This window comes from Sturnus vulgaris, chromosome 4, assembly GCF_052056855.1.
Source record: "Sturnus vulgaris isolate bStuVul1 chromosome 4, bStuVul1.hap1, whole genome shotgun sequence".
In the NCBI taxonomy this organism is placed as follows: Eukaryota; Metazoa; Chordata; class Aves; order Passeriformes; family Sturnidae; genus Sturnus; species Sturnus vulgaris.
This window is the reverse complement of record NC_142246.1, coordinates 53897744-53924942: the sequence shown is the minus strand read 5'-3', so window position 1 is coordinate 53924942 and position 27199 is coordinate 53897744. Positions and strand designations below refer to the sequence as shown.

General features: G+C 35.9%; 1 protein-coding gene across 6 annotated transcripts in view; it reads left to right on the top strand.

The window, feature by feature from the left end:
* Window positions 1-27199, top strand: part of CCSER1 (coiled-coil serine rich protein 1) — a 623842-nt gene that overhangs the window by 308214 nt on the left and 288429 nt on the right. For all 6 annotated transcript variants that reach the window (XM_088163986.1, XM_088163987.1, XM_088163988.1 and 3 more), the window contains one exon: window positions 21233-21316. In XM_088163986.1, coding sequence (XP_088020112.1) covers window positions 21233-21316 — 84 coding nt within the window. The remainder of the gene's footprint in view (window positions 1-21232; window positions 21317-27199) is intronic.

Genomic DNA, 27199 nt, shown 5'->3' with positions numbered 1-27199 from the left:
AAATTCCTGTCTGCCCAGGCTCTGATTATTTGGGCTGGAAGAGGCTGGGACCTCTTGGGCTGGGTCAGAGTTGGGACCTCCTGCCAAAGACTGGATTTGGAGAAGGGAGCAAGTATGAGACTGCTGGATGGATTGGAGGACAGCATCCCTCACGATGATGGAGGCAGTTTTACTCTGGTCATTGCTGTGGAAAAGACCATGGCTAAGTAAGAGCATCATTCCAGGTGGGATCTGTGCTAGTTATGAGAGTTTACTCATGGGCAGAGGATTGAGCAGGGTTTCTGTGGCTTCACTGAGCTGCAGATACTTCCATTGGTGGGTCTTGTAGTTGCCACTACTTGCTCCATTATTTGGAGTATGCCACCTACTTGATATTTTGGGAAATGATAGGTTTTCGAAAATCCACCTAAACAGAAGTTGCCAACTCTGTTTGCAGCAATAAAGGTTAAAGGACAAAGATCATTTGAAGTGGGGGGTCTCAGCTTTTCCTGGATAAGTCAGCTGCATACTGCAGCTGTTTTCTCTGTTCTATATGGTGATGGAAAGAGGAGAAAAATTCTGTCTTTCCATTATAGTCACATCAGCCATCTTCTATTAAATCTTTCCAACAGACCGTGGCACCAAATAATCTCCTCTCAACTTTTTGTTCATATCCACTCAAATTACTTGGAATATTCTTTTTTTCTGTACTAAGAAGGTACAGATCTTACTTAAACTATCTTATATATTCAGAAAACCTAATGAATTCAGTGTTCCTTTCCAGGAGCTTTTCACAGTAAGCTTCTGCAGAAACCTTTTTCTCTTGCTCTTGTGAAAGCATTGTATTTGATTTGTGAAATTTTGCCTGTGCAAAAAAGAATGCATCAGCAATGTCTAAGAAAAAAAATAGTTCTGCTTGATCAAATAAAAATCACTAATTTTTTTTTTTTCTAAGGTGAAAATGTACTTTTCCATCATTGGAGTTTCCATGGGGGAGGGTAGGGCAGAGAGACAGAAGATTAATTGGATACTTAGAGTCAAGTGTGCAGTTCAGTGCTAAAATAAATCAGGACAATATAGCTGTGGCTGAGGTTTCAAGGTTGTCAGAAGTAAACAAAATAGGTTTTTTTCTCATTGTTTGGTTCTTCCTTCTCCCTCATCTGCCCCTAAGTGTCAGTAAAGCAAAAAAGCCTAAGCATAAATGGTGTGATTTTAGGAACGACATTGTTTCTTAAATGTAGTCCTTTCAGATGTACTTCTGTTGTTACTCACAACTGGCTGGTTTTAGCTGAAGTTTGCAGGAGTGCCTAGTGATGTAAGCTCCTTATGTTTTATGCTTAGCATAAGACCTGAAAAGGAATAGTATTTTGCACTCTAGTACCCAGTAGTTTCTTCAAGGCAAGTGTCTTTAGAGTAGCTGTTACCAAAATTTAAGATTGCTTAAGAGCCATTGGTAGAGAACATCTGTACAAAAAAAAGAAATGCTGCTCTTCAGAGCAGCTCGCGCCTAGCACACAAGAAAACTTAGTTCAGAAGTTTAATGTTTGGACATGACAAATAGAGCACCTATCTATGGTGTTTAAGAATAAACTGAAAGTAATTTATGGTTTAGGTAGCTTATGACTTTATCTTTGAGGGCTAGTCTGCAAACACATTCTCAAAGGCTTCCAAAATATTTCTAGAAGTTATTATAAAATCCATTGCTGGTTCATTTCAGTATGCAGAAGTGCTTAATATCCGTTAAAAATATTCACTGAATGATCTTTAATGATGATTAAAATAGAAGAAACTTACTCTGGTCATGCTAGGTATTTATACAAGTGAAATCTCTCTTATAAAAAGTAGCTGCATCATTTACACAGCATGTAGAGAAATAAAACTGTCTGAAAATGGAATTTGTGAATTGTACACTGTAAAATGGATACCCAAACATACATCCAAAGTGGTATGCAAGGCACCTACTTATTTTAGTACTTTGAATATATTTCTAAACAAGTAAGGTCATAAAACTCTCCCTTTCTGTTTAAGTCCTGTATTCACTGTAGTACATATATTTTTCCTGTTGTTTAAAGCACAATCTCTAAATTGCACTCAACTTTTTATTTAATAAATTTATCAACTGAATTTTAAAATGCTGTAAGAAATGACCATATAACTTTGATGCCTCTGTCAATATATTGAGTTTTACAGTAGTTCTCCCAAAAGTATCTTTGAGTTTTCATGAACAGTTATTTCAATACCTCTGATGTCTTCCTTAAAACATTGGATTTCTCTATGTGGTCTTTCAAGACACTTTACCATACTTGACTCCTTGACTTAAATATGGAAAATGTAACTAACTGCAACAACCTTCTTTCCTTCAAAGAAGGTGCAATAGCATGTTTTTCTTGGCGTGTGTGCTTAGGTTCATTATTGCACATCTCTGGTATTTTCAGTGCTGGAGAAATAAAATTCAAGGGTCATTAAATGTGTGCTTTTCAAAAAGAAAGCAACCATACTGAACAGGAATGTTTTCTTAAGAAATGGTCCCAACTGCTGGAACTCAATACATAAAAGTAGAATTCAACAGCATTCAAACAAGTCAACTGAAAATCTTTTGAATATCCATAATATAACAATATTCTGTTTTCAAGTGGTGTTGTGATAGTAATTTTTTCCTTTAAAAGAAACCTCAAGATTTATCAAGTATTGCTTTATTACATGGCCATGTCAAATTCAGAATGAAATGTGATAATCTGCTACCTTTACTGCCAGTGTCTTTATGTGGGAGTGCTATTGTGCAAACAGATTAAAATACCGGAGCAGAAGTGGTGTCATGCCCTCAGATACGTAGAGAAATCATTCCAGAAGCTTGATGTTGGGGATGAGTAGCCATCACATGGCAACGAGGCAGTTTGGATAGTGTGCAGCTGCCAAGTGAGTGCACAGTAATCAGTGTCTGCTGAAAGAAAGCACGGACTTGTGATCCCACGAGGAATGTTTGATGCATCTCAAGACCATCCGATCTCTACTTGAGAGATAAATCTCTTTAACCTTTCTCCTAGGGATACAGCTGTAAGCTGATATTTCAAAAAAGATACATGTTGCTTTTTTGTTTGGTGAAAAGTTAAGCAATTAGTGGATCACTGGGTTGTCCATTTATCAAGTAATATCATATGTTTCATGCCTTAAGAATATAGTTGTATGGATGAAAGTCTGTCAAATCATTATTAATTTTGAAAGATTTTCAATGCCAAAAATTATATTCAGAAAATGCTTGGAATAACAGTCTAAATGAGCACAATTTCTTTTCATTAGTTACCTGATGAAAGTCAGATAACTTTGTAAAATATTCTGATTTTTACTAAGCCTTTTCAAAAAGAGATTAATTCCTCTTGTATTTGTTCACATACAGCATGCTGGCATCTCCCTGGTTTGATCCCGTCTTTATTCCAGCTTTATTAGCTAAGGTTGCATAGCATTAGCACTTTTTGGGAAGTTGTAATTGGATATTGAAATTATATATTTTAATCTAATTTTAATTTTAAATGTTTTACTGAGCAGCTGAATTAGGAAGTGTTTTTTACATATACTTGTAGCTCAAGTAATGAAAAATCCAATTTTTATGCCTGATGATAAACTTGTGAATTTTAGAAATTATTTGACGTGTTTTATGTCTTGCTGTGGCAGGATGTAACCCAGAGCATTCCTCACTTTGAGATGGTGGTGTACTTAATCTGATCCTTGTAATTTTGTCCCTCAGAAATTTACAGAATGCCACTCTACCTTCTGTATGACTCAGTCCATACTTTCTCCTCAACTTCTCTCAAGGGAAGCCTACCTGATTTAGTGGGCTTTATGAAGTAAAGATCCATGCTGAAACAATCGAACTTCCTTGTCCTGTCTTTCTGGACCCAAATTCCATATTTTTGTACATCTCTTATCCTTTTAATTACTGTAAAAATCACCACATTTTTACTGTGAGTCTCTCACACTTGCTGTGTTGGGTGTTATTTCTGTTTTAGAAACCTGAATTCTCATTGCATTTCTTTCTGGGCAGAGTAACAATAGCCTTTTTAGCCAGTTCTCTCATGAAAGACAAAGTCACTCCTTGGGTTAATGTCTTCTCACACCCCATTCTTAGTTGCTGTACATTTTTATGACTGTGCACCCTTTCATTGCCCTCCCTGTAGGCTGTGCTCTGGACTGCAGTATTTTCTTTACTGGCTCTCCTGTCCCTGCAACAAGCTCTTGCTGAGTTTGCTAGCCCTGGTTCTCAGCTCTGATATATGCAATTTGAGTTCAGCAGTCTAAGTGGGACCTCTTCTAGCCCATAAATACTATGAGATTAATGTCACCATCCTCCCTAGCAGCCTGGATGAAACCCCACAAACCACACAAGGAACGTGTTGCCTTTTGTTTCAGGTGGGAGTATTTTGTTCTCTGTATCAATTAACCAGTTTTACAAACTGCTCTTGTCCTCTTGCACTTATCCATTAGCAAATTACTGATGTAAGTTATTGATTGTTCCATTTAGAAGGCCTCTGTAATGAAAAAAAAAATTGCTTAATTTTTTTTATTATGCTATTAAAAATGTCAAAACTGTTGGTGAACTGTTAGACAATGACTATCTTGGCTTTCAGCAGTGGAAAGCTTAAAAAGGGAATAAAATGAGGTGTAGTTTCTTTCTTGATTCTTAAGCTGTGGATCTTAGTACCTTCCTCTGATTAGTTAGGTGGCTCTTCAGTCCTTCTGTGTTTAAAAGTAAGCCAGATAGCTTCTTATAGTAGTTTTCCCTGCATTAAAGGAAAGGAGAGAATAATCAGTATGTTAACTCATTTTCAATCACAATGATTTTTATAGTGACATAAAGCACAGAGAATGTTTCTGTTGGTGCAAAAAACAATACCATCTGGTATTTAATTTTGATTATTATATGAAGCTTAGAGTAAATTTTTATGATTTTCTGTCAATTCTGTCTAGTGATATACACATTCCTCCATTAAATCACATTCATTATGATTACTATTCTATTGATACTGGAATAGGCACTATATAAAGTCATAAAACATCTATGAAATCTTAACTAGTGAAGCTTGCATGAGTAGGTGATCCATCCCTTCTGTCTGAAGAGAATGAGCCCAACACGTGGCTATTTTAAGTCACAGGTTGAAGTGAGGAGGCAGAGATCAAGTGCTCTGTCAGCTTTTATCTGAATCCAGAGACTGAAAATTACACCAAAAGAAGATATTGTTATCATAGCATTGCCCAGGGAACAGAAAGAAAGAAAAGACTGGAAAATATGAGGCACATTTGCCTTCCTGTCAAGCCTCAAGCTTCTCACCAAGCATCCAGAGGTATGGTCTCCTGTCCTCCTCATGCCGTGTCATTTGTTCTGGCCCTTTATTTTCTGTCTGTAATTCTCAACTTCCCTGATGAGAAATGATCCTTAGCTTATGTTCCTGTCCAGATGTACTGCCTGCTCAAGGTCTAGTTGATCTTTGTGGGTTTTTTCTGAACTCTAAAATGTCGTCTCTTATGGTCCGTAACATCAAACTCTTTTCTCTATCCTTTGCTCCCTTTTCATTGATTTGAGTCTCTTTTTCTGCTGGAACAGCAATTTTTCAATGGGTCTGTCTCTAAAAATTATTGAATACATAGAATTTTGAACTGTTGGCATTTTTTCATGTAACCCTGACTTACTTCCTTAAACCATTATTTCTTCTAGATGATTTCTGCAGGGTTGCATGCCTTTTCAAGGCAAGAATGAAAGATGAATACTGCACCAAATCTTTCAGCAAATTACTTTCTTAGAACATCAAAACATTTCATAAAACATTAGTTTTAGATTCTTGTACAAGAAAATGAGATTCTGCTTTTACATAATATGAAACTATTTAAATTACTGAATCTCTTCTGTTGTTGATTATTGTAAATTGTAGTGGAAAAAAAATCAAGTTTTCTGCAGCATTTATTCTATTTATCTTTCATTTTAATCACATTTTGGTATCAAAACCTGCCATCCTTTCTTCCATTATTTTTGATAACTTCCTTTAGCTTAGTTTTTCTTTTATGCTTTTCCTTATTTGTTTTTTCATGTAATCTTTTCTCCATCTTACTTAATCCATTCCTTTATTACATTACTCATTTACCCTTCTTTCACAGCTCTTCCCCTGTCACAGATTGGAGGGTTGAATTTTGCTACTACATACACAAGCCTGGACACTTACCAGGCTTTCTGGTTTTCAGGGTCTGATAAGCAGATAATCACTTTGAAAATAAGATTAATCCTTTCTCATCCCAATTTCAACCAGCAGGTTTTCTGGATAAGGAACTATATCTCAGCTGGGATTGAGCTTTATGTGTATGTAGCCTTCCAGAACTGTTCATGAATGTTTTGCTGGACAGGTTTCTACACTTCACATCAGCATCCAAATCCATGAATTTCTATTGTGCATAACAGGCTTCTCTCTCTAGAAATTTGCTGGTTGATATGAATTTTCCTGTTCAGGTGTGTCATATATGTGTATTGAAATTTAGCATTGAGAAAGCCAGATTAATTTTAGCCAACAACCTTCTGGAGCAGTAGATGATGAGCAAATAGCTCTTTTTCTAATAGATTAGGATTTTACTTACTTTTGATGACTAGTTTAATGCCTCTTGATGTCACTCATAGTTAATGTGTATAGACTACTTTGCTTTTAATGGACTGGATTACAAAAGCTAATAGCATTCTTAAAGATTATAGAGTAGCTGGTTAGTACCTGTGCAAAAGGATTTTCATTGTTGTAAGGTTTAGTAGAACACTGAAAGTAGAGTTAAAAAGTAAATCATTCATCTGATACTTTATGAAGAGTGAAATAATTTCATCATTTTATCAACAGGTTTGACTACATATCAACAATGTTAAAAGTTTTAGGGATGAGAGTAAAAAAATGATAAAATAGCCAGGCAGTAACATACCTAGGATAACACACATTACTTCTGTGGAGGGCAAAATGGGAGTTGCCCAGACTGAGCTTTGTAATACCATAAACCAAGGTGTTTCTTTCCACTGAATAAAAAAAAAATCTCTGCCTCTGTTTTAATGAAAAAATTCTCCTTTGGGGTTTTCATTCTGTTTGACACCTCTGTGAAATCAGTCTGGATTTTTCAGTTTTCTGAAATGATACTCATCTCTCTGCAGAATATAAAAGGTTGCTGTTCACTCTTGTAGTTGTATAACATAGGCTTTCTAATTTTCATAGCTCCAGTAATTTTCCTAACACCTAGTGGTAAGTGTTAAGCTTGTTCTTACAGGTTGGGAAAATATGTAGGGCAAATTATCATCTGTCTTCATACAACTGTGGAGGCATAGAGAGGATGAGAATCTGATTACATGAATATTGTGGCAGGAGCCTTTTGGTGAAGAACCAGAGGGTGAATTTTGTGCAAAAGTAATTGTTTTGCTGATAATGCTTGCAGCAGTGTTCACCTGGGCATGATCTGTTTCTATGTACATGGAAGAAAGGCTGTGCTGCCACTTCAGTTATGTTATGCCTGGATACTACATTTGTATCTGTTAAATATACAGGCAAACTTGTTCGACCTTGAAAATTCTCAAGTTTTCAATAACAACAACAAAAGATTAAGTTCATGCCCTTTGCTTGGTTCTGTTTTACTTAAGCCTGCTAAAATGGCAGTAAGTATTCTAATGTTTTGCGGTTTTCTTCAAGGTGTGAGCATACCCACACTGGATGTGGCTGGCTTCTTTCTTTCAGGTCACAGGTGTAGTGTTAAGATTTTCATAACTTTTTATGTGAGTTCTTGTTTTATATGTGGCAGACAGAGGAAACAAAGCTGTGTCTCAGTATAGCATGAAGGAGATTTCTTTGGAGATACCTTTTAATAGGATGAGAACTTCCTGTGAAAATGAGTCATTCAATCTACAATGAAAGTAAATGTTACTATTTGCTTCATAGATTTAACCTGTAAGGTTGAGAGTGCTTAGTACTATCTTTAAAGGTCAGGACCTAACTGGGACAGATGTTTAATCATAGATAGTAGATATGGAAGTCACCCCTCTCTCTAGTTTATAGCATTAATTGAACTACTCTTCCACTGTGTGAAAGGTGCTGAAGGACAGTCTCCAGGACGTAAATAATTTTCTAAGTCATTCTGTTACTGTGGTCATAGGATTTTCACACATCTAAGTTCTGGGGTGGGGGATGAAGGCAGTCAGATGAAACCATGCGCATTACTACAATAGCAAATTTCACACTTTAATGATTTTTTTCTATTAATTTTAGCAAAAAATTCTGTTCTTTACTGCAAAATCAGCAATTTTATATTGCCAGGGATAGCATTTAACTTTTCTAGGACAAAGTTACTACAAATGGTGTATAAATATAGCAGCAGCTGAGGCCTAATAGTTGGGTCTAAATTCCCGAAAAACTTGATTTTCTGCCAGACTGGGAATTTTTGAAAGAGAAACCTTTATTGACAAAGGCAGATAGACTGTCACTGAAAGCTTACCTGTACTCTATGTCCAGCAGCTAGACTGAAAGCCATCAACTTCTTTCATTCAGATTTTTATTTAATCTCCAATCAAGAAATGTAAATGAGGAGAAAATAACCCTTTCTTCGCTTTCTGGCATAAGCTAATTGTTCTGTGTAATTTGAAATGAGCAAGAAGACAAAGAACTTGGATAGATGAAAACACACAATTAGCTAAATGAGGAGTGTACTCAGTGCTAACAGTTATTAAACATATATGTACTAAGAAAATCAGGGTAGGCCCTGATTAATAGGTTAATAGGCAGAATCTGCTCTTTATTTTAAGCACATAAACATGTGATCTTTAATATTCTATCCTCGTTTTGCTGATAGTTTTTAATCAATTCCCAAAGTTTTGTGTCTACCTCATTATTTCTTTTTGCAGATGGGTTTGATGCTTGGGTTCAAACTTTTTAAAAAATTTATGTAGAAAGAGTATGAACTATAGGACAGTAAGAACTTTTTAAAAAAGAGAAAGAATAAAGGTGAATCACTGAGATCTTGCACATTTTTGAAGTGGGAGTCCTAAAGACTGAGTTGTAATATAGATTTATACACATCGATGATATCATTTGGATAAGTCATTTGTCACGATCAGGTTATGCTGATGGAAAATTTAGATAGTATTCCAAAGAAGTATTTTCTTCACAAACAATCAGTTTATTTTTCTACTATGTCTTTGTTGTGTACAGCATAGTAATTTTCAAAACATCTAAAGAACAGGTTTGTCATAAGAATTTTATGTATTAGCTGTACAAATGGTTTGGTTGAGTAGTATTATAAAAATAAATTATGTACAATTGTCAGATGATTGTGCCAAAGTCAGCTCAAATCATCCCACCTAAATGCAAAAGGGGATGGTATGGTGCTGTGGGGTTGTTTTGTTTCTATTTTCACTGTTTCACATCTTAAACTGCAGAGAATGTTTCTCCTTACTTTGGACTGTTAAAATAGAAAATGTTTCCCAGTTCACATGTTGAATAGATACTGGTAGTGTAGTTGCTAAGGATACTGTTGACACTCAAAAGTATTATGTACAACAGAGAGAAGCATACAAATTCTAACTGGCTGGGAAATCGGTATTAATCAATCCTAAAAAAAGACATGCAAAAAATCCCTTCATCTGTTTCAATGATTGAAAGTAGACCCAGGAATCCTGGGGTAAATACTTTCAATTTGAGGTGCACCCTACCTACTCTCAAGTGTCTGGAAAACTTCTGGGAGTATAAAGTCCTGGGCTCCAAACCAGCATGGCTTAGGAAAACTATGAAGTCCTTAATTAGGCCTGATGCAGATGTAATACAGGACATAGGATTAAGGGGTCTGAGAGCCATAAGAAGCAAAAGAGATTTCAGTTATGGTCATGGCAAGAACATGCAACATATTTTTGACAGGAATTTGAAAATACCTGAGAGTCAGATGCCACTGCCCTGTCAGTCCCGGTAGTATTACACTCAGCTAATATCTGGTGCAGTCACTTCCTATGGGGAATGTTGCCAAGGAATGAGGTTCTTGGGACACCAATTTTCATACAAGAAGCAAGATAACAATGGACAGTTGTTCTGATGTGAAGTCGGAAAGAGAACCTGTTCTTTTGCACTAGGAAATTCAAGAGTAACTGGTATTTTGCTTGTGAAAATTTTAAAATAAATAATTGCTTTGAGGTATTGGGTGTTTGGAGTGGCACAACAACACAAGGCATGAAAATATAATGGTGTGTTTGAGAGCTGGGAAGCAGTTTTATTGTACATTGTTTAATTACCTCACAGTGGTGGGCTGGGGGACGGGGGGAAATCTTCCAATATGCCACACTAAAACCCCCCCAAAAATTATCTTAAAATGGAAAGAATTCCTATCACTAAAAATATGCTCAGCCATAATTTGCTGTACTTCCTTATTATATGATATTGAAAAATTTGATCATCTCTGATCTTATGAATTATTAATTTATATGCAGTCTCATCACTTACTCTGACCATTAGTAGAACGGGGTACTTACAGGTATTTCCTTAACATTTGTATTAAAACAAATGCCAAACTCTTGATTAGATATAGAACTTGATAATACTAAGCCATTTATTCAAAATACAACTAATCAGGAAGGTAGGGCTTAGGAACATTTGTTGTTGCTTAGAGTGAAAGAGAGTGTAATTAAAATGATAAGGTAGTCATGATTGGAATAAATTATTGAGGTTACAGAGATTACAGCTTAAACCATTTGATTAATATTGAGAGACCTTGATTGTGACTATGTTCTAGGCCTTTAAAGATTGAAAAAGGAGATCCTAGAACATAATCCTTTCTTCAGTGGGGCTTTTGCAGGCTCAACAAAACTCTTATGCTAATTTTCTATCTCTCTACTTCCAAATCTTCTACAATTTTATCTGGGTATTTTTATCTGTCTTTGTCCACAATATTTTTAATCTGCAACTTAAAGTTATCAGAAAATGTGTAGAAATGTTTGCTAATCTGAGGGATGACTGGGAGAAGAGGCTCATGTATGCCTGAAGAAAATCCAGTTACCAATTAATATTTTCATTAAAATATTTGAGTCATAGTTAATTTGCATTAGGATTTATTATCTGAGCAAACCTGACCTATTAAACCTTCTCAATCCATTACTGTCAGTTAATGTCATGATTACAGGAAGAGCACATGGTGTGCCATGGAAACACAGCTGTTCACCAAATTTTTAACTTGAAATCACCATTGTGCAGTTTATCACTGAATTATTAGACACAATAAATTATTTCATGCTAGCCACTCTCATGTCCATCTTCTTAATATTTTCCTTGTCATTATAAGTGCCTTTAGCCTTACAGGGTAATGAAAGGTCCTCGTATCAAGTCTGATTACTACTCTAATGTTTTCCAGGCATGCTTGGTGATGAGTTTGGCATAGGAGACAATTTCCTACAGTAATAAAGCTAATTAAAGTGGGCAGTCATCCCCACATCACTCTTTAATGAATTATAATGAGCTCATTAATCTATCCGGTCTTGCTCACCACATCTATTGACTAAGCTTCTCTGGCAGTATAGGAAAAAACATATGCCCAGGAAAAAAATGGACGCTGAAATGCATCTCTTTTCCCATTTTTGACATAAAAACAGGAGAAACCAGAGGTATACTCTAAGTGAAATATGCTTTTTAATAATCAGAATTGGAAAGAGTAAACAGCTAAGTCCGTCTAATGGTGGTGAAGGGAGAATCATGCAGGAAGTTAACCAGGTCTAGTATTGCACTGCAAGTGATAGAATAATTAATGCTTCTGTGGCATACATATCATGCAAAATGCGACTTAGAAAACAAATCTTTTAGTAACTGGCTCTCTGGGGAAACTGCCTAAAGAAAATAGCATCAAGCTCATTTTTGGCTGAGTTTCTTGGCATTTTTCTTTGTTTGCTCCAAATGAGCAGAGAGGAGCTTGCAAGGTTGTTTCATAACCAATTTTATATTGACAAATATTGGAGAATTAAGTGGCAAGATTTACGAGTGGAAATAGATGATTCATGCAAATATACATCTAGAAAAAACACCTATTTTTCTTTGATTCTAACTGCACAACTTTCCCCATCTGTAGCAGAAAAAGTCTAGTAATAGCAAATCACAGCTAACTGATGGAGTTACCTGATTCTTACAAGCATTCAGATGCTCTTAAGTCAAATCCTACAGGCATATTTTTATTTTATGCACAGAATTTTATCTCTATTTTACTTACTCATTACTTTCTTCCCTGGATCATACTCATGAATCTAAAATTACTTTTCTATATTTTTATTCAGATCCTAAAGAAAAACTTGACTTGGCTTTAAAAATAGTAATGGTAAAATAAAAGTATATAGTGTTATTTTATCACATTTTTCCTCACAACTGGAAGAGCCAAAGTCACTGTTTCATAGCACTCCCCTTTTTTCCAGTCTAGAATTTTCTTGTGATTCCAGAAGGCAGGACAGAAAATGTTTTAAAGACGATACATTGAGTTCAGCATAAAATAAAGAATATTATGTTACATAGTAGATAGTAGAAGATTACAGTGGATTCAGGGGAGATTTGACCTTGGAGGCCTGTGCTATATTTGAGCTAGAAGAAACTTGCTCTTTATATCCTCACAGGGCAGCCAGAACCCAGTTTGGACTTGTCTCCTTCTGTTTAGACAAATGAGGTTTTGTTTAGGACATTTTTCTCTGAATACGAAGAAATATATTTACTGGTATGGCAATAATTAAACTTCTACAAAATTGCTGCAAGTTGGCAGATATTTTTTCTTTACTTCTTTGGCCTGAACGTTTCTTGTCATTTAGCTTGGCAGAAGGAAACTGACACACAAATGAAAAAGCAGCTGCATTTCAATTTTAAATTAAATTATATTTACACAAACTTATAGTTTTTATGGTATTCTTTCATGTGATTCAGTCTATGTGTATTACATGATTAATTAGATTGTTTGCCTGTAAAAGTGAAGAGTTTTTGGTTTTGCTGCTTTGGCATTAGTGAAAAAAAAAGATATTATTATTTTATCCCTGATGATAATGAGAGTTAATAGGACAATATTAACAAAACATATGGTTACAAAGAAACAAAACCCCACCCTGATTACAGAAGGCTTTTGTCAAATTACTAAGTGCAGTGAGGTCTTCTAGAGAATTCGCAATGCTGAAAGAAAAATAGTAGTTAAGGAAGCACTCTTGGCAGATAAGATTATCATGAAGAAAAAGAAAAAATATAATTAAACAATTGGTGTTTGTTTCCACATCAGTAGATGCACCAGCAACGTTGGGGGAAGTAATCCAAGGAATGAGTCTTGAAATGACAGTTTTAGATATCTGAGAATAGTAATGGAACAGCAGATAATAGGAAATTTCTTGTGCCAGCTACACATTCTGAGTATGAGATTGATAGGAGAAATTGCTGAACTGCTGACTCTTGCCTGTTATCTATTGCTCTAATCTTTGTGGCTGAATGTCAGATGGAAATAGACAATTGCCTTTTGTTTGTTAGGTTTTTTTGAAAAAGTTGTTTTAATTTGAGTTTGTTACTGGTTAAATTAGTGGAAAGTGTTCTGGAAAATAGATTTGCTTGGACCATGAATGAATATAATAAAGGGGGAAGAGCAGTACTGACTTCGTGACATGTTAATTGGACCTCAGAAGTCTGCTGGAAGAGTCACGTGTGTGAATAAGGATGATCTGTTTTGTGTAGCTAACTCAATTTCCAAAAACCTTTCAACAAAGCCCTTCACCAAAGGCTTTTAAAAAGTAAGAAGACAAGTAGAAAAGTCTTCTCTTGGATTAATGGCAGATTAGGTGTACAGCATAAAATACATAAGTAGTCATTTATTAAAGGAAGAATTATACTTCTAGGAGGTCCAGAATAATCAGAATTAAAATGTTTTTTTAAATCCTGCAGAAAGATTTCATCATACTAAATGATGTAAATATGAAAGGCAGTTGAGATTCAGCGTCAGAAGGCACAGTAGAGTACACGAGGAGAAGAACAACCCTGTTTTTCCAAAAGAGGAAAGAGAACTTTCAGGCATGGTGCATAGTTCCTCGAAAAGACCTCTTTAGTAATTACTAAAACTTTTTTTTTTTAAAGGGACTTACTGTTGAGCACTTAGTAGAATCCTGATTACCTAGTTCAAATGAATGACACAGTCCAACTGGGAAGGGTGGAGGAGAGGTTTTGATCAGAAATACAGGATGTGTTATGTGAGGAAAAAACTATTTGCTAGCTTTGAACAGAGATGACAGTAGTTGTGCAATAAGCATGTGGATTTATAAAACAATGGAAGTCATGGAGGAGATAAATAGGAAATACACCTGTCTTGTATTAAGGAAACAGGAACAGTGACATTGTTCTACAGCAGCTTGAAAACTAGAGAAGGTTAGGGGGATTTTGTTTCACTTGTTTTTTCTACATTAATGTAGAATTTATTTAAGGATATCACCAAAGGAGACATTGCACCGTCTATGTGAATTCTGGTCATAAAGGGATAATAGGTGGATTGATTATATTGGGAAAAATGCATTCATATATTTTGTTATGCTCTTGGTTGCTATTCATGATTTCTGCAGGTTAGATATATCTTGGGCTTCACCTGGCATAGTCATTCAGTTTTTATGTTCTGCAGTTATTAATCAAGCTTCATTCTTTAAACCTAATGCTTTTTATTATCACTCAGAAAGGGAGAAAATTTCAACCGGAGTAAAATAAAAAATCCAAATTAATTTGCTCAGTCTCTATTTCAGGGTTAATGCAATTTGGCTTACTATGAAGAAAACCTTGTTAATTTAGCTTTGTATTCGTAAATGTCTGAAGTCCAAGTAGCATAGCCTTTATAGTCTCTTTGAATGTTACCTTCACAGTAGAATATCAATTGAATTCTAGTATTTAAATGGCTATAACTGCCCTAATTCACCCAGTAAAATATTTATTTGCATGTTCCATGTAACTGAACTTAGACTATGTTATAGTATCACATAAGTTTTCTTTTAGGATTAATCACCCTTATTTATCATTAGAAGATCAGATCCTGTGTTCCCCAAACTCCATTTGATTTCCTGATCAAGAAATTAAATAGAGAGTTATTCCTTTGGAATTGTCATATGAATACTGGAGCTGTGTGGAAAGAAGGTGTACAAAATGATGTATTTTTCTGATATGATCAGGGTTTACAAATCTGCTTAAGGATTTTATTTATTTTTGTTTTTCCTAATGGAAAGATCACTTGGAGTGAGACTCTGCATGTGCTTGGTCATGGGAGGTGGCTCTGAGCTGTTACGTTACGCTTTAATGGGAATTTCTGAACCATGGACTTGCTCTCACCCTTGTTCTGGGCTTCAGCAACAGCTGGCAGGGCAGTGTGACATGAGAAGCAGGCGAGTTAAGTGTGACCATTGCCTGCAGTCAGCAGGGATGCTCTTTGGAGCGCTGCTGGGACTCCAGCCAAGACTAACTGGTCTGGCAAGGAACCAGAACAGCAGATGAGCCAAAGGAACAGAATCAATGTGCCTTGCACATGTGAAGAAATGCAGCCAACCAAATCATTTCTCTCTTGGTGTGACTGAAAGGAGTTGATACAACAGATAGGAAGTGATGCTGTAGGTACGGCTAGAGACACCACGGAAAGGGAAAAATCACACTGTGTATGTGAGGTGTCACGGTGTATTTACAGAAGGGACCTGACCGGTGACTTCATTTTGTCACGTGAAACAAATAATGCAGACTTGGTCTCTCTGCTAATGTTAGGATCTTGGAGACTTTCATTAAAACGAGTAACAATTAACAATGCAAGTACTGATGATCTGAGTGAAAACTCATTTCTGAAACACTGCTGGAATATCCAGCAGTCTACTTGTGTAATCTCAAATAGGAACATGCTCTTTTCTAAAACATGTTAACACTAGTGGTGTCTCAGTTTGGAGAAAGGTAGGAGCACTCCTCTGCAAATTTCATGTAAAAGCCACAAAACTACTTGTTGCTTTTCAGATGGCAGGTGATATAAAGCGAACTATGGAAGATATCCATAATCCTGAGTCTAGACTCCTATGCTGACTGCAGAAAAATACTGTACATGTTAAACCTTGTGTTGTCTCTGAATGTTTTAGACAGTTCTACAGATATTTATTAATTTTTTTCTGTGTAGATCTGCTTCATAACTTAGTGGAAGCTTCAACTTTTTGGACCTGATACTCAGTTTTAAATTTCTTAGTTTTGCTTGTTTTGGGATCATTTTCTTAAGACAGTATATCCTAAGTAATTGTTGATTCTTGCAGTACCCTAAGTTGGTAAACAATCCATTTAGCATCTGAAATTCACTACATTTATCAAAAGAGATTTATTATATTCTATTTTTATGGTATTTTTTGAAAACATATTCTGTTTAGTATCAGAGGAAAAAGCAGAAATTTATCTTCCAGAATAGTTGGTTAGTTCTGTTTATAGCACTTTGATTACAGTAAACACGATATGCCTCTTTGTTCCAAAGTATGAATAGGTATAAAGTAGGTTTTCAAAATTAAAATGATTGGGTTTTTGGCAATTATGCATGACCTGCTGCAGCTGTCTTCACACACAGCAGTTTTTCATCTTGTGACCTGATCTGAGGAGAAACAGATTTGCTACTATGTACAGCATTTTCCCAAATGAGCAGAATTAAACTAAAATAGGGAAATACTAGCACTGAGACATAGCAATCACTGTCATAGCTGGCAACTGAAAAGAAGTAAAAAGGTGATCATTTGAAGAATATTCTGAGCATAAATATATACAATAATAATAGCAGATCTATAATGAACTTGCACCTAAATTGCAGATTATTTTTAAGTATCAGAGGATGTAAGGGAAGAAAATGATAAATAGCTTTTTGGACACAGCTACTTTTACATTTTTTAGGAAATACATTTGGAATTTAGTCTGCACAACTTTTTTTTTTAAATTATCTATATTTAATAAAAGAAACTAGTTTGAAGATGTACTGTTTACAGTTATGCTAACAGTTCTCTGTAAAAATAAGGTGCTAGTTGACTTTTTATCAAGCATTTCCTGAGTCATGCACATGCTTACTACAATTGAGAGCAGAATTCTTTTCCTTTTTTTCATAATAAAGTAATGAACAGCATTCATAAAAACAATGAGAATAATAATGACAATGTCATATGTAGTATATATAATTTATTAAGCTCTGCAAAATCGCCTCAAAGCTACAGTGTATACAGGTAGCTTATGAAAACATGCCTAGAGCATAGATTTAATTATTTGGAGTGATAATTTCATAGCATTCATGTTCTTATTGGACTAGTAGTCTTGATAAAATATTGGCATAAACTCATTTTGCAGAAAGATAAGGAATCCAAGTGTCAAAGGGTATTGGTTTAGTTAGAAAAAGTAAATGTCACCTAGCAGTCTTTTATATCTGTGGACATTTAATTGATTTTAGTTGGCTTATGAACTCAACTTCACTTGTATGACAGTCTGTTCTTATACACTCTATAAATATTGTATGGGCTCAAAAAAGTAGAAAACATGTTTTGCAAATGTGATTGTGCCCACACTATAATTGGGCTTATTTTTCTAAACAAAGGAATACCTGGTTCAGATATCTACTGGAATGTCGAGATAGCTAAGAGGCTGACTCTCACAGCCCCAGAGTATTCAAAGTGTATTTAGAAAGCCCTACTTTATGAGGGAAATGTTTGTTTTTTTCCCATCTTAGTAATTGCAGTGTAGATTTAGAATACACTGAGTGCATGCTCTCCTAAAAGCAGGCCATCCTTTTCAAGTTATTTCCTCTTTAATATCTGTTGCTATGACAATTCGTTAGGAGGCAATACTGGAGTTTTGGTAAGTTTGGGTTTGGACTTTGTTGTTGTTGTTGTTTTTTGTCCTATAAATCCCCACCACACTGGGTCTGCTATTTCTCATTCACTTTGAGAAGCTTTTCTCAAAAAAAATTTTGGTCTTTCCACAGCAGCTTTGTCCTGTATTACAGTTTCTCAGCAGATAATGAAGCATTTCAGACCTCCTAAGGAGTAGAGATGATCCATTCCTGAATTCATGCTATCAGATATACATTGCTGTTTGCCCACAGACTAATGAATAACACAGCATTCCATCAGTTTTTGCTGTCCCCCACACCTTTCAATAACATGTGATTTCTCGAATATCATTCACACAATCCTTCACTGAAATATTCTGGTTCTTGCATGAGAAAAGGATTTTCCAAGCCCCTTCTCCTGCCATAGCTTTCAGTAGTTACTTTCTGAAGGGACTATATTTAGTGTTTTGGCACATTTTTTTCCACAACATTTTTTATTCTGTTAGTGCTACATTCAGACAGGTGTATGGGATATTGAAATTTCCCAAATCTTGTTGCAGTCAACCGCTTGACAATGGTTTTATTTCTTTTATTCACTCTCTTGCATTTGAGGAAAGATTGATGCCTCTGCAGATAACTGCAGCAAAACGAGATTACAAAATCCTAATTCTACTCTACATTCAACAACAGACAGCTGTGTGCTGCTCCAAGAAAGCAGGGCTCTGTCGTGTGCAGCAGTGACTTGGGAAGATGAATGCTGGGAAGATGAATGCCAAGAAGATGTGGAAGATCACATCTTGGGAAGATCACTCCTTCCTCTTTCTTTCCCTTTCTCTTTGCTTTCTATACTCAGCATGATGCCGTATTTTATGAGATATTCCTTGGATCAGTTGGCTGTCCTGGCTGTGTCCCCTCCCCACTCCTTTGTGCCTCCCCCTCTCCTCACCACAGCGGCAGTGAGAGAAGCAGAAAAGGCCTTGGCGCAGACTAAATCAAACCCATAGTGCCACACCAGCTGCTGTGAACAAAGGTAACTCTACCTCAGCCAAAATCATTGTGGAGTCCAAACTCAGGAGTCTCAAGTATCCCAGGAATTGCAGGCTGCTCTTTTACAAGGCACTGATTTCCAAGTGCCATGTCCCACTGGAAGTGTTAATCTGAGTTTTCCTGAAATGAGGCAATGCAAGGGAAAAACCTCAGCCTAGATCTTTTCTCCAAGCTCTAAGGATAGTAATGGTCCAAACTTGACGAGTCAATTGTTGCATGGAGTATGGGAGTCGAGTGCCTGGAGCACTGCGCCGAGCAGGAGGAGTCCATTCCTTGCGTGCGTGAGCCAGATCCAGCTGGGTGCTCTGCTGCTTTTTGCCATGACAGCTGCACTGTGGGGTTGAAATCTTTGGAAACTCTGTGAGGCAGAATCTTTCTCCAAGCTCTCACTAGTCCGAGGGAGTTCTGCTTTGTCTCTTAGACAAAACCTAGTGCCAAAGATCGCAAAAATCTTTCGTGCTGTGTTTGAAGGCACGCTGTTAGAGACCTCATTGCTGTATTTGCTTGCATATGCTTTCCAGAAGATCTTTTTGTAGTAGCCTTGGCTATAGGACCTTGATGTTCTGTCACTGTGCACTGTACTATTTTATTCTAACTTAAAAAGGAGAAACTCAAAAGGTAGCAACAGTGTAAAAATTATGCTGGCAAAAAGAACTCAGAACAATGTAACAAAAATTAGAGGTAGCATAGCTAATGCCATGTTGTTTTTAATACCATTTTGTTAAATAAAAACCTTGCTTTGATAAAATAATAGTTGCTGATACTTAAAACCGTATTTTTTAGAAGCAGATATTTTTGCTAGCAGTAATGTTAAATATGTACTAATATCATATTCAGTGCTGCAGGCTATTTTCTGGGATGTGCTAAAATTTTATTTTCAGCTAATGTGCCTAACCATCAATCTGCTAGTAGATAGTAAAATGCTTCTATAGCATATAATAAGAAAACTGTGAGTTTTTGCCTAACAGAGATAATGTGAGTTCTGGCTTTTTCATGAATTTGGATCCTTCAGAAGATCTGTAGTAGTACTGAAGTAGTGTCTAAGTGGCCAGAAATGGTGTAACTCTTTCTACTGCAGTTGTTTCAAATATTTGCAATATTGATGTGTATGTGTCTTGTTTCTTCTTCCAATTCTGTTAGAGCAGATGATGAGAAATATAATTACTTTGAATGATAATAATTATAACTTTTTATGTGAGGAAAAGGGGATCACACTCTACTTTTTTTGTCTTGTGTTTCTGTGTTTACTTGGATTTACACATTAGCACTGGCAGAGTGAAAGTTTATCACACTGGTTATATACCCTTTAGAACCTCTGAACTCTACACAATATAAGTAATTTCTGCACTTGTATAGTGTTATTAGCTGATAGCTAGATGTCCAATTTTTTAGTTTCAGAATAAGTTTTGTGAATATACCAGCAGATTTCCAATTTTTTTCTTGTCATATGACTTGTGGTTTCTTGGGTTTTTTTTTCCATGATAGTACTCCAAATTAGTAAACTTCCCAAACTAAATGTTTTCATACTAGAAGGATGTAAAAATAGAGTTCTTCAGTTGCAGTTGTATAACCAGCTACTTGGCTGGTTGGTTTACTAGGTTTTTGCTTTTCAACAGTTCAGTCTGTTAATTTAAATTTCACCTCTGAAATGTTTATCAGAACAACACAAAACTGCTTGATTGCTATTTCCTCTTCAAATATGATGTTGAGACTTACATAAACTCAGGAAATTTCCTGGGGACAGCTTCCAGCCTGCCTCCTGGACATGGATTTGGCTGCAGTTTTAGCTATTAGGATCATTTTTGTGCAGGTTAAATTGAGCTACAATGCTAATTTCACTAAGTTGTAACTATATTCCTTCCTTCCCCAGTTAATAGCAGAACTGCTGCTATTTTAGCAGATGTGAGACAAAAAAATGTGTGGATAGGGAGTGTGCTTTCCTTTTCCTGTGGATGTCTGTTGTTCTTTCTTTTTCATCTCTCCAAGATCAAGAGTTCTGCAATAATGCTCTAAATTGATATATCTCTAATGTTGTTTTGTATTATTAAAATTACAGCATTTAATAGCTGTTTCTCAAATCAAAAGGAATGACCTGATAGGATCTTCAGTAAAAAGAGTTAAAAGATTCAGAAAAAAAATGAAATGGACTTCTGTGCAAGGAGCTATTCAAATTTCTATGCAATGTCCTTGGATACATTAATTTCTTTATGCATCAACTTTGTAAATGTTAATCAAAATACGACACATGACAAAGGAAAATTGAGTTTCATTATTTGAATATAATTATCTCACACTATGTGAAACAGCCTTTTCTTGTCATGAGCAAAGTAGAAGTGTTAAGCCTATTATAACATCTCTTTTGATGTTTTTCTAGGATGGAATAAAAGATGAATGCTCATTGCTGAAGCTGCAGCTGAAGGAGAGAGATGAACTCATAGCCCAGCTTCGTGAGGAGCTGGTAAGCAGGAGAAGCAATGGGGATTTTTTTGTGGGTGGTTTTGGGTTCATTTACCTGATAATGTCACTCCAAGACCAGATATTAAAAAAAACAGAATTTCACACCTGCTACAGAATTACTAGCCTAAGGCTATGTTAATCATTCAGATAAACACGGATAACACTGACTGTACTTTTTTAGAGACTTGCCAGCCTCTGAAATGGCTACTGTCTAGTTTCTCTGCTTGTAAAAGTTTGTCTGAAGAGATTGTGTTGACAGTTGTCTGATCAGAGGCAGATAAGCACAGCACTGTATGCATATGCCAGAAGTCTTGAAGGGCCATGCACATGCCTGATAAATTGTCAGTATTTCTCCCATGAACTGCTTTTCACATCTATGAGATTCTTCAGTAAAAAAGGAAATACATTTCTTTCTCTATAATAGATGTCTTTGAATAAAATAATAAATATTCTTACACTTGCTGAACCTTTACTTAGCCTATGAGCTACTAATGCTTGGCTACTATTGCTTTAAGGATTGACAAAATACTTTCTACTGACTGAAGTAAAATTCATGATACAGCAGTTAAAAAAACTGAACACATAAAAATGTGTTTTATTGCTTTGTTAAGGCTGTGATAACAATAAGATTTTTTTTATGGAATGTGGTTTAAGCATGGATATCTTCAGTACTTTTATTTAAAAGAGAGGAAGTTTTTGCCTCCTCTCTCACAACAGATAACTTAAATGCTGCAGAGAAATCCTGTGGGGTCACCACATTCAGGAGGACATTCAGCACATGAAAGCTGCAACTGTGTGGGCACCTAAGATTTTGTCTGAACACCCATTGGGACAAGGGATTGTTTCTCTAATTAGATCTTAATTAGCTAATCTACTTCAGGAATTTTTTTGTGCCCTTCTGTCTTGTGCCTCTCATGCCTAGCTTAGAACTCCAACAGAATTAATTCATGTCTAGCTATTACTGCATTATTTTATACTCACTAAAAGCAGGAGTAGACTTTTATGCCAAATAACTGTTTCAAGTTGTATGGAAAAAATGTAATCCTGCCCAAGAGTGAAAAATTTCTTTGCTGTATTAACATCTGCAAAATAAATACACATCATCAATATTCTTTGCTTTGTTTTGGCTGCATTAAGAAGTGATGTATTGTGTAATTATTATCTAAAATTAAATGACAAAATGGGACACAGGGTGCATCAAGCTTCTCCACAGTCCTGGAGCATTAATTTTATATCAGTTTAGTTTAGAACATACAGTATTTAACTGGTGGACAATTTTGTCAGTGTAAAATTACCCTGTATTGATACAGGGAGCTGTAACTCATTTGCTATTAAACTGTTGTCGGAGTTCATCTATGTATACATCATTTGAAGAAGAGAAGACCCACAGGGAGCTGTCATAATAGACAAAAAGTACAACTTCCCAGGGCCATGAAATGAGGATTTCTGTATGATTGAAAGTATCACAGATTTAATCTATGATTAATAGACTTCAGTTTTTACACTAAGACTTGTAAAGGAGTGCAGGTGAGATTCTGGAGACTATGTTTAAGTCATTTGAAATTTAGCTTTGAAAGGACTCAGTAGATCTGATTTACTCTTAATTGAACTGAATAAAGCCATGTTGTGATGTGAACATAACAGAAACTATTAAGTTTATGAAATCTAGAAAAAAAAAACCAGTGGGTACCGACACTATTGGTAAAATAGTGTTTGGTTTTTTTCTGATATATGGTTTTTGGGGTTTTTTGGTTGTTTTTTTATTTGTTTGTTTAGTTTTTTTGTGGGTTTTTTGTTTGTTTTGGGGTTTTTTTGTTGGGTTTCTTGGTTTTTTTTGGGGGGGGTGTTTGTTTTTGGTTTTTTGTTCTTTTGTTGTTGTTTTTTCTGAGTTGCCTAAGTACAGTCGTAGATGTACTTTTAAAATTGCTACTGCATCTTCTACAATAATGCTCATCCAGTGCCCTTTTTCTGGAGGTGCCCTGGGTCCTGCCTCCATGGCATTTCATGAAGTTGGCTCCTGATTGTGTGAGATGATCTTAGAAGCTTTTTGCAGAGCACTCTTGAGGGAAAGTAAGCTGTCCTTCAGAGCTGTTAAAAAGGAATTAAATTTGTAATGATTGCCAGGAAATTCTGATAATGTTTTCCTTGCTTGCATAAAATCCAAATTTTGTACAAGCAAAATTTTGGCATCAATTAGCCAAAAATTGATGTGAAACCTGATTTAATATTCTGCAAATGCTACATTCACTATGTGTTTGTAAGACTGTAAATATTTGGAAAGTGAATCTTTACAAAACTTAAGAGCAATCATTTTTGGCTAACGAAGCTGCATGTGTTTTTACATAGCTGTAACTTATTACAGACGTAGCACTTAATAGAAAACTAGAATTTTTGTTTTTGTGTCTTGGGGCAGCCCATGTTCCAGTTGTCACTCAGAATACAAAATATAAAATTTTTAAATGCAACTTGCCTGTCTTGAAATTGTGGCATCATGATGCTCATTGAGGAATAGCACATAAAAATTGATTTGAGTAGGAGTCAGTTTTGTGCTTCTTGAGAAGTACACGAAAATCTGTGTTTTCCAGCATTCAAGCTGAATGTTTGCATGTAGATGTAAAACCCTTGCTTAGTTAGTTTTACTGCAAAACTCTTCAACTAACCCAGTGTGAACTTGAGGTAAATTTTGGCTCTCTGGCAGCTTTTGCTTTCCTCTAGATTAGTTAGACTTTTCTAGTAGTTTTCCCCTCTGATTTCTTTTTCCTAATTTTTAAATACTTTTCAAAGAACATTTCTACCTCATTTGAGTGCATCATGAAAGACACCTTGAGCTGAGCTGAGGAAAATGTCAATGGAGTGTGAGCTGATTAAGCTTTAGAACTTGTAATTTTCTCCTTTTTAAGGAGAACTTTTCTCCTTTTCAAGGACAACTTTTCTCCTTTATAAGGGAGAAAAGGCTAAATACTAGAGAAATTAAAGCACATAGAATAGTCTCTTGTAGATTTTTTGTCTGTTCTCTTTGTTATTGGTTATTTTGTAATGACTCCCCTTGTCACCAGAAGTGTGACAAAGTCTGTGGAGAAATAAATATAGCTAGGTAGGGAAGTGGAATTAATTCCTCCATGCTTCCATTACCTCCTGAAAAATGCCTGCTTTGGTCAGGTACTCAAACCTGCTCTAAAGCTACCTGGAAATAGTAGACCTCAGCAGGAAGTAAAAATTTGGGTTCAAACCATCACTTGTCTCAAAACTGTACCTATTTGTGAAAATATTATCCAGGAAATCAAATTCATCATATGCATTCTGCAGGGAATGTGATCTTCTTTTCTCTTTTCTTCATTTTTTTCCTTAAATTAACCAAAATAAATAAACATCTTAGTTTTCATTGGGCATGAAGATATTTGAAACCTCAGCTGTCTCATACCCAGGTCTGCCTGCAACTGCATCTTTACATACATCTGCCCAAATCGATCTTTTTCCACTGCAGTGTGAGCACTTAGAATGACTTTAAGCAGAAAATATTTTCATGCTGTATTGGCAAAAATAACTGACTGCCGTTTACAGTAACATTTATTCTATTGCTGTCATTGATACAGCAACACTCATGCTGAAAAATGAGTGTTAACAACATTATCCTTTGAACCTTTATTCCCTGGGTGACTTAAGTTGTGTGTTGTGCCCCCAAAATGAAAAATGTAGTGAGGCAGTTAGAATGAATTCTGAGTGAAACTGGAGGCAAAGTTAGGTCAGGAAATTAATCCCCCTTATAGCCCAGCTGTTGGGAATATTTTTCTGCCATGGAAGTGGCTTTTTATCAAATGTTAAACTTTCTACATTTATGGAGTTGCGAGGTACAGTGCTACATAAGTGAGCTTTACCTCAGGCTGTATAAATTACTGCTTTAGGACAAGATACTCTCGAGTTAGCTCCACAAAACATACCTGCCCTTTTTTTACTTTTTAAACATGTTTTTCCTCATCTTTTCAAATCATAAATAAGCTCTACCTCCCTGCCCAAAACTTACGTTAAATGATTTGAGAGGGCATGGGACTTGTGCTGTGGTTTGTGGGGAGAGAATTGGTGGGTGATTTGTTTTGGTGAGGAGTGGTTTTTTGTATTTGTTCATTTAGTTGCTGTATCCTAAATACAGTGTATTCCTGCAGGGCAAGAGTGATGGCAAGCTTAGCTGTTTTCTGTTGGTTGATTTCAATAATGGGCAATTAGCCAATTGCTCAATTTTTGAAGTATGGTGAAGATGAGTACTTGTTATTCAGCTTTGAAGTGTAAGAGAAAACCTTAGATGAATTTCAATCCTGCTGATGATCTGTTTATGAAAGACACTTAGGTTAAGTGTAAAAATAACCTCAAAATGCAGTTATGCTAGTACAGATCCGTTGAATTTTGCTGTCTTAACATCACAACTTGTTTTGACAGGCAAAGAATGAGATTCAGATAAAAATGCCATGAACACACGGGGAAAATAATTTTTTGAATTGTTGTGAAAAAGAGAAATTTTCATTATTCCAGGCTATTTTCAAAATTTTAAGGACAACTGTCCTTGAAAATTTAAAGAAATTTGATAGTTCCTATTTGAAAAGGATAATAGTCCTTATTTTTGGAAAAAAAAGTCTGGATTAATCTTTACACTGATTGCCCATTTGCTTTAAATTCTCTTGGTTTGTAGTATTATTTCATGATGGCTGTTTTTATGAGAGGGTATTACGGACCCATGGATAATTTACATAAGAACCAGCATTTGTAAGTAGTTTCAAATCCTCTTTCTTCACCATATTTAGGAAAAATTAGGAGTAGAAAAGAAATAGATTAGGTGTGCTTAAACATTATTAAAGTGTCAGGCGTCTTCCCACTTTTTTACAGGAGAATTAATTGCACATATTCCAGAAGAGGCTTATCTGAGCAGTAATTACTCTCTGAATCAGTTCCACAAGACAGACATGGAGTGTGAAAATGGCAATATCCTATAACCCACAATGGGGATTAGGCTCCAACTCCTTGTCTGCACCAGTCCCTTGATGAAAAGCTGCCAGTCAGATAGGATCTTTAATATTCCTGGGCACTTGTAGGAGTGATTCTGCATATGAGTTTAAGTTCCTACTACAAAACGTTGTCATTATCATGGCATTTGGCATAGATAAAAAAATATTATGAGCACAGATTTTATTCCTGGTCTCACTGGGGCTCTGCTCTGGAGTATTTAATAAAAATAACACTGCAGAATGAGCAGACCTGAAATACAAAATTGGTCCAAAGTCTCTCTTGAGACACGGTGCCAAGGCTTGCCCTTTTCAATGATCATGCACCCTGTGTGCTTATCTTTGGCAGGAGTGTCACTTGTAGGCAGCTGCCTTCATGAGATGTGCCATGTTTTACTGATGGGCCTTCTAGTATAAGCAGGCAATTCTGATCTGGCCTTAGGCCAAAATCTAGGAAAACTTTACTTTTGGACCTATCTGAAGGACAAAATGTATGTTTCAATGTCATCTTTGCTTTTTTTCCACTTAATTTCTTTAACCAGTTTTTACTCTAGTGAAGATCTAAAGACAGCTGCCAGCAGGTGAGTTTTAGGACAAATGAAAATGGCATCTTGGGATGTGCAGGGAAGGAAGACTTTGTGTGTTGCAGTTTAGCTTTGTAGATGTTTTCCTTTGTAGGATGAAAGTTGGCTAAAAAGTATCGAAATTCATTGTTGCATGATTGTAAGTTTGTGATCTAAATTCTCAAAGAAGTACTCAAGTTTGAGCAGGCATGAAAATGACTGCAGTCAGTATCATCTAATGAAATACTGTTGCATATGTGTGTGATAAGAGAACAGAGAAGAGTAATGTTGCTTAAAAACAAATACAGGTGTGCTGAGAAGCTTGTTTTG